The sequence below is a fragment of the Microcaecilia unicolor genome, chromosome 4 (genome assembly GCF_901765095.1).
Source record: "Microcaecilia unicolor chromosome 4, aMicUni1.1, whole genome shotgun sequence".
NCBI classification, from domain to species: domain Eukaryota; kingdom Metazoa; phylum Chordata; class Amphibia; order Gymnophiona; family Siphonopidae; genus Microcaecilia; species Microcaecilia unicolor.
In genome coordinates, this window is record NC_044034.1 from 287,613,561 (window position 1) to 287,630,458 (window position 16,898).

Consider the following 16,898-nt stretch of genomic DNA (forward strand, 5'->3'; position numbering starts at 1 on the left):
GTTTGAAAACACTCCAATCTCTATGGTTCTTCGGAGGACAATTCCAAAAGAAGAGGGAACCAAATCAGACACAGCCAATAGGGCGTGATCAAAATCATGGTTCTACGGTCTTGCTTGAGTTTCAACAGTCTTTCCCACTAGAGGTATCGGAGGATACGCATACAGAAAAAGCCTGTCCCCCAATGAAGAAGGAAGGCATCTGATGCTAGTCTGTCATGGGCCTGAAGCTTGGGACAGAACTGAGGGACCTTGTGGTTGATGTGAGTGGCAAAAAGATCCACTGATGGGGTGCCCCACGCTTGGAAGATCTTGCGGGCTACGCAGATATTTAGAGACTACTCATGAGGTTGCATTATCCTGCTCAGCCTGTCGGCCAGGTCGTTGTTTACGACCGCCAGATAAATGGCTTGGAGAAACATGCCATGTTGGCAAACCCAAGGCCACGTCTGGATGGCTTTCTGACACAAAGGGCGAGATCCGGTGCCCCCTTGCTTGTTGGTGTAATGCACTGCAACCTGATTGTTTGAATTAGAATAATTTGATTGGACAGCTCTGAAAGCCTTTAGAGCGTTCCAGATTGCTCGGGGCTCCAGGACATTGATCTGAAGATTCATTTCCTGGAGGGACCAGGCTCCTCGAGTGTGAAGCCCATCTACATGAGCTCCCCAACCCAGGAGAGATGCATCCGTCATCAGCACTTTTCGTGGCTGAGGAATTTGGAATGGAAGTCCCAAGGTCAAACTGGACCAAACTGTCCACCACTGAAGAGAGGGAACAAGCTCCGGGGACACTTAGGTGACATCCTCTATGACTTTCTGTGGCTTGATACCACTGAAGCCAGGTCCACTGAGCCGATCTCATGTGTAGGTGTTGATGAGAACAAGCGCGCTGGGGCTTGAGCAGGCTGGTGAGGCCGCATGGAGTGTACCTACGCCTAGAGAAGGAATAGGGAGCACTCCATGACTTACCAAAATACCTCCTGGATGAGGAGGCAGTTGCAGAAGATACCCAGCGGGAGAGAGAAGACAAAGCATCAGTGTGCTTCTTGATTTGGTCAGCGACCTCTTCGTCCTTCTCTCCAAAAAGGTTATCCCCCCAGCAAGGGGCATCTGCCAACCTCTGAACAGAATGTTCCAGGTCAGAAACATGGCTGCATAGAGTCTTGCGATTGCTATAACCTTGGGCAGTATCCTGGATGCCACGTCAAAAGTGTCATATGCTCCTGCCAAGAACTTGCAACACGTCGTCTGCTGCTGGATCCTTCTGATTCCCATGAGGTACCCTCGTTGGTGTCGGAGAGCATCTCCCTGAGGGACATCTGAGAACGAAGCCTGCCTCGATGTCAAGGACCCATATCCTCGAGAAACTGGTTCCCGTCTTGACTCTGGGGAAGCTTCCTCTACAGACATCGAGGGGGTGCCGGCCTGGGTGGCAACTGAAACCAGGGCCACAGCAGGAGGTATGGTACGTACAAGCACCCCCGATAAATCGACAAACATCGCTGCGTAAGGCTGTTCAGAAGCTCAGGGAGGAAGGCCTGGATGCGCTCATCAAGGCTGCCATCAGGAAAGACTGCGGGGCCGGTTAGGAAGCAGGCTGCAGGGTCGCTTGGGCCTATGCTGGAGCAGGATCTCAGCAGCCTGGAGATGCATGCATCGGCTGTCCTCCCGGCACCGATGCTTCTCGGGTGCTGAATCCCTCGGTGCCCCCGGAGCTCTCGGCACAGAGTGTCAAGGGATATTGGTGATGGTGCTTCTTGGCCTTAGCCCGATGCACATCACCCATTCTCATCGGTGCTGACGAGGACGATGTTGCATCCTCATGTCACCTCAGGGTTGGGTCCGACGATGGACGGTCCCAGGGGGCCTACACAGCAGGACGCCTCAGACCTCGATGCCAATGCCAAAGAACCGGACCTGCCTCCAAAAGTCTTCTCGCGTTGAGTCTCTCAGGAAACCTAGGTCCTTTTCTTCATACAAGGACAAAGGACACAGTTGGAAGGGCTATGGCAGGCCAAGGCACTGGAGCACACAAGAATGGGTGTCTTTCCCAGATGGTCCAGTTGTACCAGTATGTGTAACGCTTGAAGCCACTGGGAGTCTTCATGGACGTGGAAGGAAAAAAATGGTTTTGGCTAAATTAAAAAAGAGGTCGCAATGGTGACTAAAAAAAGGGAAGAAAACACACACACAAAAAAAAAAAAGAGACCCAACCGAGCAGACCTAAGAATGGCCTGCGCCGAAAAAGAAGGAACTCAGACACAGGCAAAAAAAGCTGAAGACACTAAGGAATTTTTTTTTTTTAAACAGGAAAAAAAAAAATAAGAGTGGGTAACAAAAACACTGCTGAAAGCAGTGAAACACAGCTCGATACCAGACATGTGAGGAGCAAGTGAAAAAAAAACACTGCTTCTCACACAGAGAAACTGAATGGCGCGGTCACGCTGAGGATGAGAAGGTACTCGTGCATGCGCATTGGAAAGCTCTCGTTTTTTCTACGGCATGTTGCTGAACCGGGCGACGCAGGATGGCTTCTACCCACTTGTGAGAATATTAGACTGCTTGTCCTCAGAGAACCCCGTAACGTGTCATAAATAGCAACCAGCTGGGTGTTATAGCGCCCATCTTGTGTTGTAGACCGCTAATGCCACTTCTGTCATACTCTTTTTTTTTTTTTTTGTTTCAATAATTTTTATTGTTAAACAACAGAATAAACATTACTTCCTTAATTCACAGTAGACATTTGACTATTTCTTCTTTGATACACAATTCTATACTTCTCTCACTTTACACCTTCTCTTTTGTCCATCAACTGTAAATCTATAATTGAACATTGACAAACTTTAATTTTTCATTTCCCCCCCCCCCCACCCCTACCCCTCCCCCCCCCCACCCCCCCATCAAACGCCTATTACTAACTCACTTGGGTCATTGCTCTAATATGTGTCCAGAGTTCATCTTGCCTGTTATAAATTCCCAACCGTTTATCAGTTAATTTCTCCATCTCCTCAATTAGAGAAAGTTTTAGAGTCCAGTCTTGCTCTGTTGGTGCCGCTTGCTGTTTCCACAACCGAGCAATGACACTCTTTGCAGCTGTCAAGCACATCCTCTTCAAACGTCTTTGCCATTTGACTCCTCGTCTGTTCCCCAGGCCCAGCAGGCACCATTGAGGCTCACACAAAAAGTTTTTGCCTGTATGGGCAGTTATCTTTGCCGTTATAGATTGCCAATACATTTGTAATTTCCCACAGGACCACCAGATATGCAAAAAAGTTCCCACATCTGTTGAACATCTCCAACAATACTGGGAGGCCCCTGGAAACATCATATGTAGTCTATATGGGGTAAAATACCATCTCGAGAGTACCTTGAAGGCATTTTCTTTCAATAACACGCATGTTGATGCTTTATTGACCTCCCGGAGTAATGGCCTTCCATTCATGAACTGTCAATTCCTTTTCCAATCTCTTTCCCATTTAGGTCATATATAAACATTTTCAAAACTCCCTCCCCTTATAATTTATATAACCGGGATATAACTCCCTTCATTGTTCCCAGTGAGCCCCACATGTTTTCTAAGACTTCATAGTCCTCTGGATCGTTCTCAACCATCCTTGTGTGTAAATGTAATGTTGAACCTTAAGTAGAAGAATCTGTCCCTGTCCATAACCCATAGTCTTCCTTGAGTTCTGTGAAACAATCTCATTTTCCCATCTTCCAATAAATCTCGAAACCTCAATAGGCCCCTCTCAGCCCACCTCTTTGCTACCGGGGATTTCCCAACCCCACTCTAAAAGTAGGTTCCCCTTGAATATACGCGTATGTAGATGTTTTTCTAGTTTTCCAGAAGCGTGTCCGAAGGTAACCCCATGTGCCAACAAGTGCCCCAACAAACGGATTGGTAGTAAGCCTGCCAATAGTAGGATAAGCAGAAGGATGCCCATATTACTGACTGCAGGCTATGCTGCTGCACCATCTCCTGATCCATGTGTGCCACCACTGACCATTTCTCCTGACCCACAGGGATATAAGTTTCATTTGTGCTGCCCAGTAATACCATTCGAGGTTTAGGAACCCCTCTCCCACCCAACTCTGTCGAACGCCAGAGCAGCTTCCTGCTAAGCCTGGGGGCCTTGCCTCCCCAAACAAACTTCACTATAGCCTGTGTGTAGGGTTCTCAGTTCCCCCAGGGGATTGCTACCGTAATGTTTTGAAACAAGAACAAAGTCTGGGCAATACGTTCATCCTAATCGATGCTATCCTGCCCCACCATGACAACCACTTTCCCCGTCCAACCTCCATGTCTTTGCGTATTTGCCGGAATAACGGTATATAATTTAGCTGATATATCTGAGAAATCGAGCTTGGTATTTGACTCCTAATTATTTAATTTTATCCTCCTTAATTTAAAAGGAAAGTTTCGAGAGAGCTCCTCCATCCTAGGTTGTGCTATGGGATACCCAATCTGTCAGATTTATCATAGTTTATCTGAACCCGAGAGCCTACCAAACTCCTTCAGTTCTGCCACAATATAGGAGAATGCAGCCCCGGGTTATTTACAAAAAATAAGACATCATCAGCAAATAATGGCCAATTGTTGGTTCAGAGCCACCTATCATTATTCCTGGAATGTCAACCGATTTCACGCACCCTTCTGAGCTAAGGGCTCAATGAGAGTGCGAACAGTAACGGTGACAGCGGACACCCCTGTCTGGTACCCCGTTCAATCTGGAAAACAGATGTATACCCCCCATTTACTTTGATTCTTGCCACTGGTTTCTCATATAGTCGTACTTCTGTCATACTCTTGCCATGAATAAGCTGCATGCTGTCGCTTGAACACCCAAAGAGGCCATTTCAAAGGCCTGTCTCAGCGAGCCTTCTACTTTGCTATTCTGAAGGTCTTTTAGGGCAATGTCCCTTCCACCAGCAAGGTGGTTGTCTTAGTTACTGCCATAATCAGGGAGCCCACCCTAGGAAGCTGCAATTTAGCTTTCTCTTTTGGAACTAATGGGTAGAGGCGAGCCATGGTTCTTCTCACTCAGCTCCACATCAGGCAAGACCCATTCTGCTGTAATCAAGTTTTGAATGTCTGGACGTACCGGAAAGCCCTTAGGACCTATAAGCGCACTCATGATCGACAAAGACGGAACTACTGATGCTAAGCAGCGGGCTCCTCAATGGGAAGCACTGCCAGTGCCTCAGAAATAAGAGTAACAAGCCCCCCTTAATAAAACCTCAGTTCTTTCAGATCATCTCCTTCCTTTAATGGCTCCTTCAATGATGGCTCCTCTAATAGACTAAGACACATTAGATAAGAGGGGAGAAGCAGAGATAGACCTCATCTGCTCAGCTCCTGGAGCTCTAAACAGATCTTAGGAGCCAGAGGGCAGCGGGGCGAGAAACTGAAGCATCTTGCAGCACATCTGGCTGTCCCTGCTTTAGTAAATGGCCTGGTGCAACAGCAATATAGACTCCAGAGAAAACAAAGATCCCAATGCAGCTGAATGCTCTGTTAAGCCTTGAAGCTGTAAAATGGTGGCTGTGCTCCGCATGTGATCAGTCAGAGGCCACTCCTCACTGCCTGGTGCCCGTTCCTGCATTCTCCTGCATGAAATTACGCACCGGTCCTGTCAGAGCCCAAAGACCCTGGCATATTCAGATGCTGTGCCAAAACAAGATGTGCTGCTGACTGTTTGCTCCGCATCCAGTGGGATTCCCAGCTTACATGCATTGCAACACCCTGCCACTGGCAGGCATGTCTCACAACAGGAACACAGCTTAACAGCCTCCGCGGGAGTCACCATTCATCCCCAACTATCACCAGCGTAGCACGTGTCCCAAGCAGCGAGCCAGGATCAAAGTGGTTTGCTAACAGGAGACGGCATGAGCCTATCTGGCCCATTATGTGGGCTGAGGTCAATAGCCGGAACTTGTCGTTCTATGAATTTCATTGTTTTAAATGTACCAAGATGGCAGCAGCTACATTGGGGATAATTAAAACCTCCTTGGGTGGAGACCGGTTTCAGCCTTGTGACATCACACAGTCTCCTGTTATCAAACCTCCTTGGTCAGGATCCTTCCCCTACACTAAGTAGAACTTGCAGTTCTCCAAGTGGTTCTGAGACAAACTGTAGTCGGACTTACCACTGCCGGCTGCTCCCCCCAAGCTCACAGTCTCCACAAGTCTTACCACAGATGAGAAAGGCTCAGGACAAATACTCTGTCCCGCACTCTTCAGCAAACCTCTTTCCAACAAGCTCAGGCTCCATTAATGTCAGCTTATCACACACAGGAAAGACAAGGAAGCAGGAAGATGAGAAGATGCTGATTAAATTATATACCTCATCACCATAGAACGCTTGGGTTTCAGGGCAGGAACATGCACTTCCTCATATCCTTTGCGTTGGCGACGAAAGGAGCCATCAGGCAGCTGGCAACGCTTGTTAGCCATGAAGTGGCTTCCCTGTGCAAATACCAAATCCTCAAGATCCAGTACCTGCCGTGGAGCCAAAGCCTAGAAACAAAAAGACACAAGCTGTTGAAGTAAATCAGTCACCAACAGTTTAATATTCTAAGTGCAAATCCAGCCTTCCAAGCTCTGAGAAACCTGTTGGCGTACTGCAAAATGCAAACAGAGAGACAGCTGCACATATTGCCTCTGTTTTCAATCATGGAATAGACTGAATATTAAGGATAAAGTCAGGTTATAGCTATTACAGAACCGCAAAGTCCCAGATCAGGTAACACAAGCCTTCAATTTCTGGCCCTGGGTCAGTATGGCACCTAGAAATTTCCTACCCGGTATCTGAGATGTTGCAGGGACCAAGGCAATGGTGATATGTGGGGGAAAAAAAAAAAAAAAAAAGAGGCAAGTGCATTTTTGCTTCATCCATTAAAAGGAATGACATCACACTACTGACATGCTTGGGAAACAGGCTGTTGACTTCCGCCATAGATACAGAACAGGGAAAGATCCTTGTTTCTAAATGAGCTGCTGCATGTCTCAGAGGATATCCCCCTTGCAGCTGTTTGGCTTAAGTGGAAACAACCTTGTGGGAAGAGTGAGAGATCTCAACAACCAGCTCTTCAGTTTTTGTGCTAGCTCTTAGATTCAAAGGAAGTTTGCTGAGGTCTGAGATAACAGCACTGAAAATATAAACCATGTGAAAGACGGTACAAAGCAACCTAAGGAATACGCAACACCATAGCTCTCACATCCCTCCTTCCTCAGGGATAAAGACATAAGCCAAAGCAGTTTCTTTATGAAAAAGTGATCCTTGACACCAGCCCTCTCCTGGAATAAGAACACATCTATTTTCCTTAGTTTAAAAAAAAAATAATACTCAAATCCATTTTCCTCTAGAAAAAACCATCCTTACCTCTCCTCCCGGATCAAGGTTCGAGGTCTCCAGTCAGTATCCACACGTGACTGACTGACACATTCTCTTCGTGAACGCTCCTCCTAAAACAAAATTCAATATTTTAATATGTTATATAAAAACCTGCCAGCTTACCTGACCTTCCCATCCACCAGCAAACCCTGGCCCATGAGTCCCATCCAATCCCAACTCTCCAGATATATTAGACAGAAGCACTGGTAAGCAGGATAAAAGAATAACAGAAAAAGTCAACAGTGTCAGAAAAGGACCAATTGGACCTCCAACCTATCATTTGTGCCAGTCCATACTGTTATGGTTTTACATCATAGGTGGACCGTAGGTTGAATACAATCTTATAAGCCATTAGAGAACACAAAAGTAATAAAGGTGCTTCATAAACAGTCCTACTGAGTTACGGGATATAATTTATTTATTTAAATTTTTGCTCACAATGTTTGATATGTAGCAGACTTTTTAAAGAGAAAAAAAACTTTTAACTTCTTCCGAAAGCTACGGTATCTAATCTCTGATCTGATAGCAAGAGGCAGAGAGTTTCATAAAGCAATACCTAATTCAGGGAAGACTGAGCTAAAGATCTTCTGAAATCGATTCCCTTATAGAACAGAAAGTGATGCTAAAATCAAATGTTCTTCAGTCTGCTGGATTGAAAGATACATGATGATGAGACATTAATCAACTATTCAGATGTGACACCCTGTAAAATTTGAAAGGCTAGACAAGCAGCTTTAAACCTCATTCTTTCAGCTATTGGTAGCACATACTAAGCTTTAGTAAAACGGCCCCTATATTTTCTACCTCTGCTTCTCCCGTGCTATCACAATGTTTTAATGTGTGTTGTGTTAACACTGGAATTAGCATGCTATGTTATAGTGGGTACTGCTATTTGAATGGGGCTTTTTTTAACTGCTGAACTTGTTTATCGCCTATGTCTAGGTTATTCTTGCTGTACACTGCTTTAGGTGAACTTCTTCAAAAAGGCAGGCAGGTAAGTAGTATATAAATATACATATAAAAAAAATCCTATTAAGAACTTGTAATTCTCATTACAGTTGAGGTTAATAACATTTTCTAAACAGTGTATTTACTTTTAGACATGTTGAAGAAAGATTAAGGAGGCTAGGGCTATTCAGCTTGGAGAAGAGACGGCTGAGGGGAGACACGATAGAGGTATATAAAATAATGAGTGGAGTGGAACAGGTGGATGTGAAGCGTCTGTTCACGCTTTCCAAAAATACTAGGACTAGGGGGCATGCGATGAAACTATAGTGTAGTAAATTTAAAACAAATCGGAGAAACTTTTTCTTCACCCAACGTATAATTAAACTCTGGAATTCGTTGCCGGAGAAAGTGGTGAAGGCGGTTAGCTTAGCAGAGTTTAAAAGGGGTTGGACGGTTTCCTAAAGGACAAGTCCATAAACCGCTACTAAATGGACTTGGGAAAAATCCACAATTCCAGGAATAACATGTATAGAATGTTTGTACGTTTGGGAAGCTTGCCAGGTGCCCTTGGCCTGGATTGGTCGCTTTCGTGGACAGGATGCTGGGCTCGATGGACCCTTGGTCTTTTCCCAGTATGGCATTACTTATGTACTTATGATTTATTTTAAAGCCATATGTCGGTGTGTGGGATGGGGGGAATTATAACTTCAGCTACCATTAAGACAAGATATTGCACAAAATTGGACCCTGTGCTAAAATAGCATGACTTGTAGTAAAATAACCCGTCATAACAGTAGCTCACATTGATAACTTTCCTCCTTAAATCCCACACCACACCCATCTCTGTGCGCACACCCTCCCATACTTCTTCTGGCAGAAACGGAACACTTACCCTAATCAAGTCTTCTTTCTCAGTTTCGTGCAGCTGATACAGGACCTTAGAGAGATCAGAATCTGCTTCCATTTTACCCATGATCCTCTCCTTCTCAGCCTCACTTTGAGCACTGGCTAACAACGTACAGTACAAAACTGCAAAAAAGTAGATGAGAACTCAATGGGAGTGGAACAATGTGCATGTATGTAGGCGAGGCAGATTTACCAATTGGTAGAGTGGGCAAGTGCCTACAAGCATATCCTTCCATAAAAGCCACTCATTCTACATTAGCAGCTGAAGTGCCATGTCACAATTACTGCTGTTGATTTTCCTGCTTTCTAATCTGTTAAGTGTCTTGCTCAACTGCAACAGCAGTTAGTAGCCCTTTCATAGTAGCCTAGTGGTTAGTGCAGTGGACTTTGATCCTGGGGAACTGAGTTTGATTCCTACTGCAGCTCCATATGACTCTGGGCAAGTCAGTCACTTAACCCTCCATTGCCCCTGGTACAAATAAGTACCTGAATATACTATGTAAACCGCTTTGAATGTAGTTGCAAAAACCACAGAAAGGCGGTATATGAAGTCCCATTTCCTTTTCATGCCAACTGCGCTTGGTTGTCACCACAACCAGACTAACAGCACACTGAAAGGGGGAACCAAGTGTATAAATCCACTGCTATATGAATATTTTAGAATGTTACCTAAGAATGAACTACAAGGAAAAAAAATCATTAAAAAAGGAAAGATCAAACAGAACTAAAAAAATTGAGAGAAAAATGTAGAGAAAACTTCAATGGAGCAGAGCAATGGAGAGAGAAAATGATGGAATTAAGTTTAAGGAGAACTCTTACTCATCATCCGATGCTGCCGCAGCACTTTAATGAAGTCAAAGGTGTTAAAGCCAAGTAGCAGGACTAACTGATTCTCACACTCACGATCATCACTGGCTGTCTAAGGAAGAGAGAAGTAAAAGAGGGTAAGAACATAGCCAGTCACACAGCTTGACTAGCAAAGCCCCCTCCACCACCAATCATCACCACTATTGCCAGTTAAAGGAAGAATACAAAGAGATAATAACAAGCCAGTTTTTCCTCTCTCACAATATCTTCACCAGTAAGGATCACTTATATTTAAATCTGTATTACTAGATGTAAACTAGTAAATCAGTGGTTCAATGCATTTCTAGTTCAAATCCATTCATACAAAGTTGAACAGATGTATATAAGAACCCTTAGCAAAATATTAACATTTGTTATTCTGTTATAACATGGACACCTAACCTGTTTCCCCTCCTCCAGAACACACCTCTTCATAGCATGCAGAATATTTGACCCACTACCCCCACAACTGACATACCCACCGTACTCCTCCACTCCCTAAGCAAATCCCCACTATGTCTTCCAAATTCCTGATTTAAGTACCATTCCATTATAGATTAACTCTTCCCCCCTTCACCATGATGCAGGACTTAAAAAACTCAAAGTCTGAGGTTCCATGGATAAAGTGAATGCAAGTTCAATACCTTCAAAATCTCAAGCACCTCATCTGCTTTCTTCTGGGATACCATAGCATCATCATAAAACCGACTGAGCTGCCGTTGAAGCCAAAACGCATCAATATCTCTAGGGTGTAGATCTTTCTTCTTAGAGTTCATTAATTCACTAGATGCCACAAGCTGGAAATGGGAACCACAGTGAGTTTTAAAGCAAAGTACATATTCACAGAAACTGTCATTTTGCTGGGGCTCACTAAACTTGCTACACTAATAGTGGTTTTTCAGGGATGGTAGAAGTGATTTTCCAGTGATAGGAGATGTAAAGCAAGACAACCTAGGCTCCGAGCTTACAGAATTAAAACATTGCACGACTGTAGAGAGGATAGGTGGAGAGAAAAGGTTCTGAACCATTTTTACAGTGAGTATTCAACTACTAACAGAGTGAACTCTGGGCTCTGCATACTAGTATCTTACTGCTCTGTAAGATGAGTTTTTAATTTCTATCCTCTGGAATAACCAGTGGGTCTGCTGGAGTCCTTGAAGTGCTTACTAGTTATGACTGATGTATCTTTTGTTACTCTGAGAATTGTTTAAAAACAGAGAAATAAAGGTAAGCAAACCTTTATTTCCATGTTTAAATGGAATAACATAGCCACTGCACAATATGTAAAAATGGAGAATTGTCCTTTTCAGATATTCAAATCTACTTATGGAAGCTAAAAATGGAAGCCCAACTCCTCCATTCACTATTCACCCCCTTATTACCCTCCACCTTCACAGAGGGATATGTATGGCCACGTCTCTGTGACTTAAGGAGAAATTAGGCCTTACCTGCTAATTTGCTTTCCTTTAGTCCCTCCGGACCAGCCCAGCAAGTGACTGATGGGTTAGGCACACCTTCTAGCAGGTGGAGACTGAGAATTCTGACTCTTGAGAAAGAGCCAATAAGAGCCCTTGCCCTGGCTAGCAAGACCCAGTATCCCATAACAAAGCAGGAAAGGAAAGGAGCCTTCTGTGCACCTGACAGACTGAGCAGCCACTCACACAGACTATAAACATGTCTGCAGATTCTAAACAAAGTGCCTTCCTCAACCACCAGAAAAACCTAAATATGAGATAAAATAACTGTACCAATAACCGCAAAGAACACCACCGTTATTCTGAAGAAAAAACAAAACTAACAGGGAATGACTTGGGCCGGTCCGGAGGGACTAAATAAAAGCAAATTAGCAGGTAAGGCCTAATTTCTCCTTCCTTAGCGTCCCTCCGGACTGGTCCAGCGAGCGACTCATGGGAAATAAAGCAGTAAATTTAAGGGCGGGACCCCAGCAAACCCGCTGTAAGAACCTGCGCTCTGAAAGCTGAATCTTGACGACTCAGTACATCCAACCTATAATGCTTAGAAAAGGTATGCAACGAAGACCAGGTAGCCACCCTGCAAATCTCTAAGGGCAGAATTAAAGAACGCTCAGCCCACGAAGTCGTCTGCCCCCTCGTCGAGTGTGCTTTCACTCCCTTGGGAACAGGCTTGCCTGCCAAAATGTAAGCAGAAGCAATCATCTCTTCAAGCCACCTCGATAAAGTGGGCTTCGACGCAGCCAATCCCTTCCAGGAACCCCCAATAAGCACAAACGCTCCATCTGTCTAAAATCTCCAGTTGCTTTCAAATAACATTTGAGTGCCCACCGGACGTCCAAGCACTTGAGACGACACTGCTCTTCAGACCCGGAAGAAGAACCGAGAACTGGTAAGATAACAGACTGAGAAACATGAAAACGTGACAAGACTTTGGGAAGAAAGGAAGGAACTGGCCGTAACATCACTCGGTCCGAAGCAAACGCCAGAAATGTGTAATTACACAACAGTTGCTGCAACTCCGAAACCCTCCGTGCTGAAGCAATGAAGACCAGAAAAAGTACCTTAAGAGTCAAATCCTTCAAAGAACAGGATGACAAAGGCTCAAATGGCGCCCGAGACAGTGCTGCCAAAACTAAGTTAAGATCCCACAAAGGAAAATTTCCCGAGTGGGAGGTCGCACCAGGCTCGCCCCCCGAATAAACCGAAGCACATCTGGGTGAGACGCCAACGACTTACCCTGCATCTGCCCCCTATAGCAGGACAGGGCCGTCATCTGGACCTTGAGACAGGATAATGCTAAACCTCTCTCCAAACCTGTTTGCAAAAAATCTAGAATCTGTGCCACTGAAGCCCGAAAGGGAGAGACCTTGAACTCAGTACACCATGCCTCAAACACTCTCCAGGTCCGGATATAATTGAGAGAAGTGGAACAATGGCGCAACCACAACATCGCGGATACTACACTGGCCAAGTAACCTCTCTTGGACAACCGTGCCTGCTCAAGAGCCAAGCCGTAAGACAAAATCGACCGGGCTCCAGATGTGCTACCGGACCCTGTACCAACAGACCGGGATCCTCTCAAAATCTGAGAGGGGGCTCCAGAAGGAGGTTCTAAAGATCTGCATACCAAGGGCGACGAGGCCAATCTGGAGCCACGACAACCACTCGACCCCCGTGAGCCTCCACTTTTTGTATTAGACGACCCAACAGAGGCCAAGAAGGAAAAGCATAAAGGAGACCCGACAGCCAAGGCTGAAGAACGGCATTGATCCCCAGAGCCCTCAAATCTTTCCGATGGCTGAAGAAGCTGGGTACCTTTGCATTGGACGCTGTGGCGAACAGATCCATGACTGGTCCCCCCCCCCCAGCATTGTACTACTAACTGGAACGCTGCGTAGCTGAGAACCCACTCCCCGGGATCTACGGTGTTGCGACTGAGAAAGTCCACATGGACATTTTCCGTTCGTGCTACATGAGCCACCGACAGTGCTTGTAGATGCAATTCCGCCCAGCTCATAAGCTGAGCTGCCTCCTGTTCCAACTGCTGACTCCTGGTGTCCCCTTGATGGCTGACATACAACACTGCCATCGTGCTGTCTGACATTACGCGAACTGGCTGACCCTCGAGTAGTGGGAGAAAACCCTGAAGTGCCAGACGAATAGCTCTGGTCTCCAACAGATTTAATTTTTGTTACATTTGTACCCCGCGCTTTCCCACTGGTGGCAGGCTCAATGCGGCAGGCAATGGAGGGTTAAGTGACTTGTCCAGAGTCACAAGGAGCTGCCTGTGCCGGGAATCGAACTCAGTTCCTCAGTTCCCCAGGACCAAAGTCCACCACCCTAATCACTAGGCCGCTTCTTCCTGCGACTACAGCCCCTGAGCATACTGGCTCAGACAATGAGCCCCCCCCAGCCTTTGAGACTAGCATCCGTCGTGACTACAACCCACTGTAGTGGATCCAAGGGCATTCCCTTTGTCAGATTGTAAGTCGTGAGCCACCAATGAAGGCTGCTGCGCTCCTGTGTCACCAGAGGCAACCTCCTCAAAAAGGTGTCTGACTGATGAGACCACCTGGAAAGGAGGGCTCTCTGTAATGAACGCATGTGAGCTTGGGCAAAAGGAACCGCCTCTATTGTTGCTGCCACGGAACCGAGGACTTGAAGATAGAGCTGTGCTGAAGGACGAGACGTCTGGAGAAACTGCCTGATCAATGCCAGGAGCTTGAGGATCTGAGCCGGAGTGAGAAACACTCGGCCTTGCCGAGTGTCAAAACACACACCCAGATAGTCTAAGGTTTGAGACGGTTGAAGATGACTCTGTGTGCATTGACTACCCGAGGGACTCCAGAAAACGCACCACGTGACTTGTGTTCTGCAAGCTCTCCTGGAAGGACTTCGCCCGGATGAGCCAATAGTCCAGATATGAACTAAAATCCCTACCTGCTGAAGGGCCACCACTACCACTACCTTGGTGAAGGTCCGAGGAGCTGTCGCAAGACCGAAGGGAAGCACATGAAACTGGAAATGCTGACCGAGAATCACAAAATGGAGAAACCGACGATGCCAAGGATGAATGGGAATATGCAGATATGCCTCGGTAAGATCCAAAGCTGTCAAGAACTCCCCCGGTCGAACCGCTACAATGACCAAACACAGAGTTTCCATATGGAACGTGGAGACCTTGAGGGCTCGATTTACCGCCTTGAGATTCAAGATTGGCCGAAAGGAACCCTCTTTCTTGGGAACCACAAAGTAACTGGAATAGTGACCCTGCCAGAGTTCTTCCGAGGGAACAGGACAGATAGCCTGAAGAGAAATCAACCGTTCTAGAGTGTTCCTGACAATACAGGCCTTGACGGACAACCGACAGGGGTACTCCAGAAAAGCGTCCGGAAGATGTCGAGTGAACTGTAAAGGCATACCCTTCTTGAATAACCTCTAGTACCCACTGGTCGGAGGTAATCTGGGTCCACCTCTGGAAAAAATGCGTCAACCATGCTCCGACCAGAACCAGAGGTTGGACCCCGACACTCTCATTGGGCAGGGCGGGAAGCAGACTGAAATGATGAACCCAAGTCTTTGGTTCCTCTACGCGCCCCCAACCCGAAAGGGCTGACCTCTGGGAAAAAAACAGGAGCACTGAGCTGGGGCTGTCTTACCTGCCCGGAAGTGAAGAAAATCCCTACCCCAACCTCGGGAAGACATCGCACCACAACCCGACACCCTAGGCCTATCTTCTGGAAGTCTGGGCACTTTAATCTCCCCCAGACTGCGAACCAACTTTTCCAGGTCATCACCAAACAAAAGAGAGCCTCTAAAGGGTAACTTACTGAGCTTTGACTTAGAAGCCGCATCCGCCACCCAACCTTTAAGTCACAGAGACCTCCTAGCAGCCACGCCAAGAGCCATAGACTTAGCTGAAGCCCTTAACAGATCATATAAAGCATCCACTAAGAACGCTGAACCCATCTCCAGCTTTACGACCTCGGCGTCCACGACCGCCAAATCATCTGACGACCGATCCAATTGTAAGCTCTTTAAGCAGGGACTGTCTTTCTTCTATGTTTGTGCAGCGCTGCGTACGCCTTGTAGCGCTATACAAATGCTAAATAGTAGTAGTAGTAGTGAGACTGTGTGTGTGTGTGACAGAGAGATAGAGTGTGATAGAGTGTGTCAGAGAGAGTGTATGTGAGAGACAGAGAGTGAGTGTTTGCCCCACCCCCACCCCCTCTCTCAGGGCCCTCCTCCTCCCCCCGATACTGGGTCTTGCTAGCCAGGGCAAGGGCTCTTATTGGCTCTCTCTCAAGAGTCAGCATTCTCAGTCTCCACTTGCTGGAAGGCGTGCACAACCCATCAGTCACTCGCTGGGCCGGTCCAGAGGGATGCTAAGGAAGTAGCTCCAGGACTCACAACATGCACACACAGTTAAGTTTTCTTAACTTACTTTCACATTGCTCTCTTAACAGCATAAGGAACTTAGCTGAATACTTACATTTGCAGATAGAGTGCCACGTACAACTGCCTCATCGCCTTCTGTGTCCTCATCCGATGCCTCATCACGTACTTCTCCATAAGCATCCTCATCACCTTCCTGAAATGAAAAGCATAGCTCCATTGCCAAGACTCAGAAAAAGCCCTCAAATCGCTCTACCACTTTTAACAAACCGCACTGTCTTATTTCTCCACTCTTGGAATATTCTTTATGATAACTACCTTTCACCAACGTTTAAAATTTTAAAAATTTTACCTCAAACCCTTGCCTATGTTTTCCAGCATCCTGCTCACATGGGTGTAAAACAATTAGACTGTCCGAAGTAAAGTGCAGAGGCTGAAAAGAACTAGCAGCAACCAAAAAAATAATCACAACCAAAAGCACCTTAACAATCAAAAAAAAAAAAAAAAAAAAAAAAGACTGCACAACAATGAAAACAGGCATCACCCCCCCCCCCCCCTTTATGGTACAGTTTTATCCCATAAGCCTCACCCCCCCCCCCCCCCCAAGAATGTCATCTCTCATCAAGAGGGGGGGGAGAGATTCACTTAAAGTTTTAGTGTGCGCTAATCAACTTGCTACGAGTTAAATACTAAGAAGCCCATAGACATAAAACAGGCATCTTAACATTTAGCATGTGTTAACGCTTTGATGAACCCCCCCCACAAAAAAAAAAAAAAAAAAAAAAAAGTGCTAAGGACTCAAAGCAAGGCGAGACTTGGATCACTGAAGGACAACTATGATCAGCTGCAAGAACCTCTTCCACACAGCATAACAAGGCAAATTGTCTTTGATGACAATTACTCTGTGTATCTGCCATGGGATAATTAATCCAGGC

At 46.0% G+C, this 16,898-nt stretch overlaps 1 protein-coding gene across 1 annotated transcript in view; it reads right to left on the minus strand.

Moving 5' to 3' along the window:
* The window catches only part of SNRNP200 (small nuclear ribonucleoprotein U5 subunit 200), a 231,109-nt gene that overhangs the window by 184,707 nt on the left and 29,504 nt on the right, over positions 1-16,898 (minus strand). Inside the window, 9 exon segments of the mRNA XM_030201646.1 lie at positions 5,340-5,347; positions 5,501-5,509; positions 6,360-6,516; positions 7,382-7,413; positions 7,416-7,464; positions 9,234-9,370; positions 10,067-10,166; positions 10,738-10,890; positions 16,061-16,159. Of these exon segments, the coding sequence (XP_030057506.1) occupies positions 5,340-5,347; positions 5,501-5,509; positions 6,360-6,516; positions 7,382-7,413; positions 7,416-7,464; positions 9,234-9,370; positions 10,067-10,166; positions 10,738-10,890; positions 16,061-16,159 (744 nt within the window).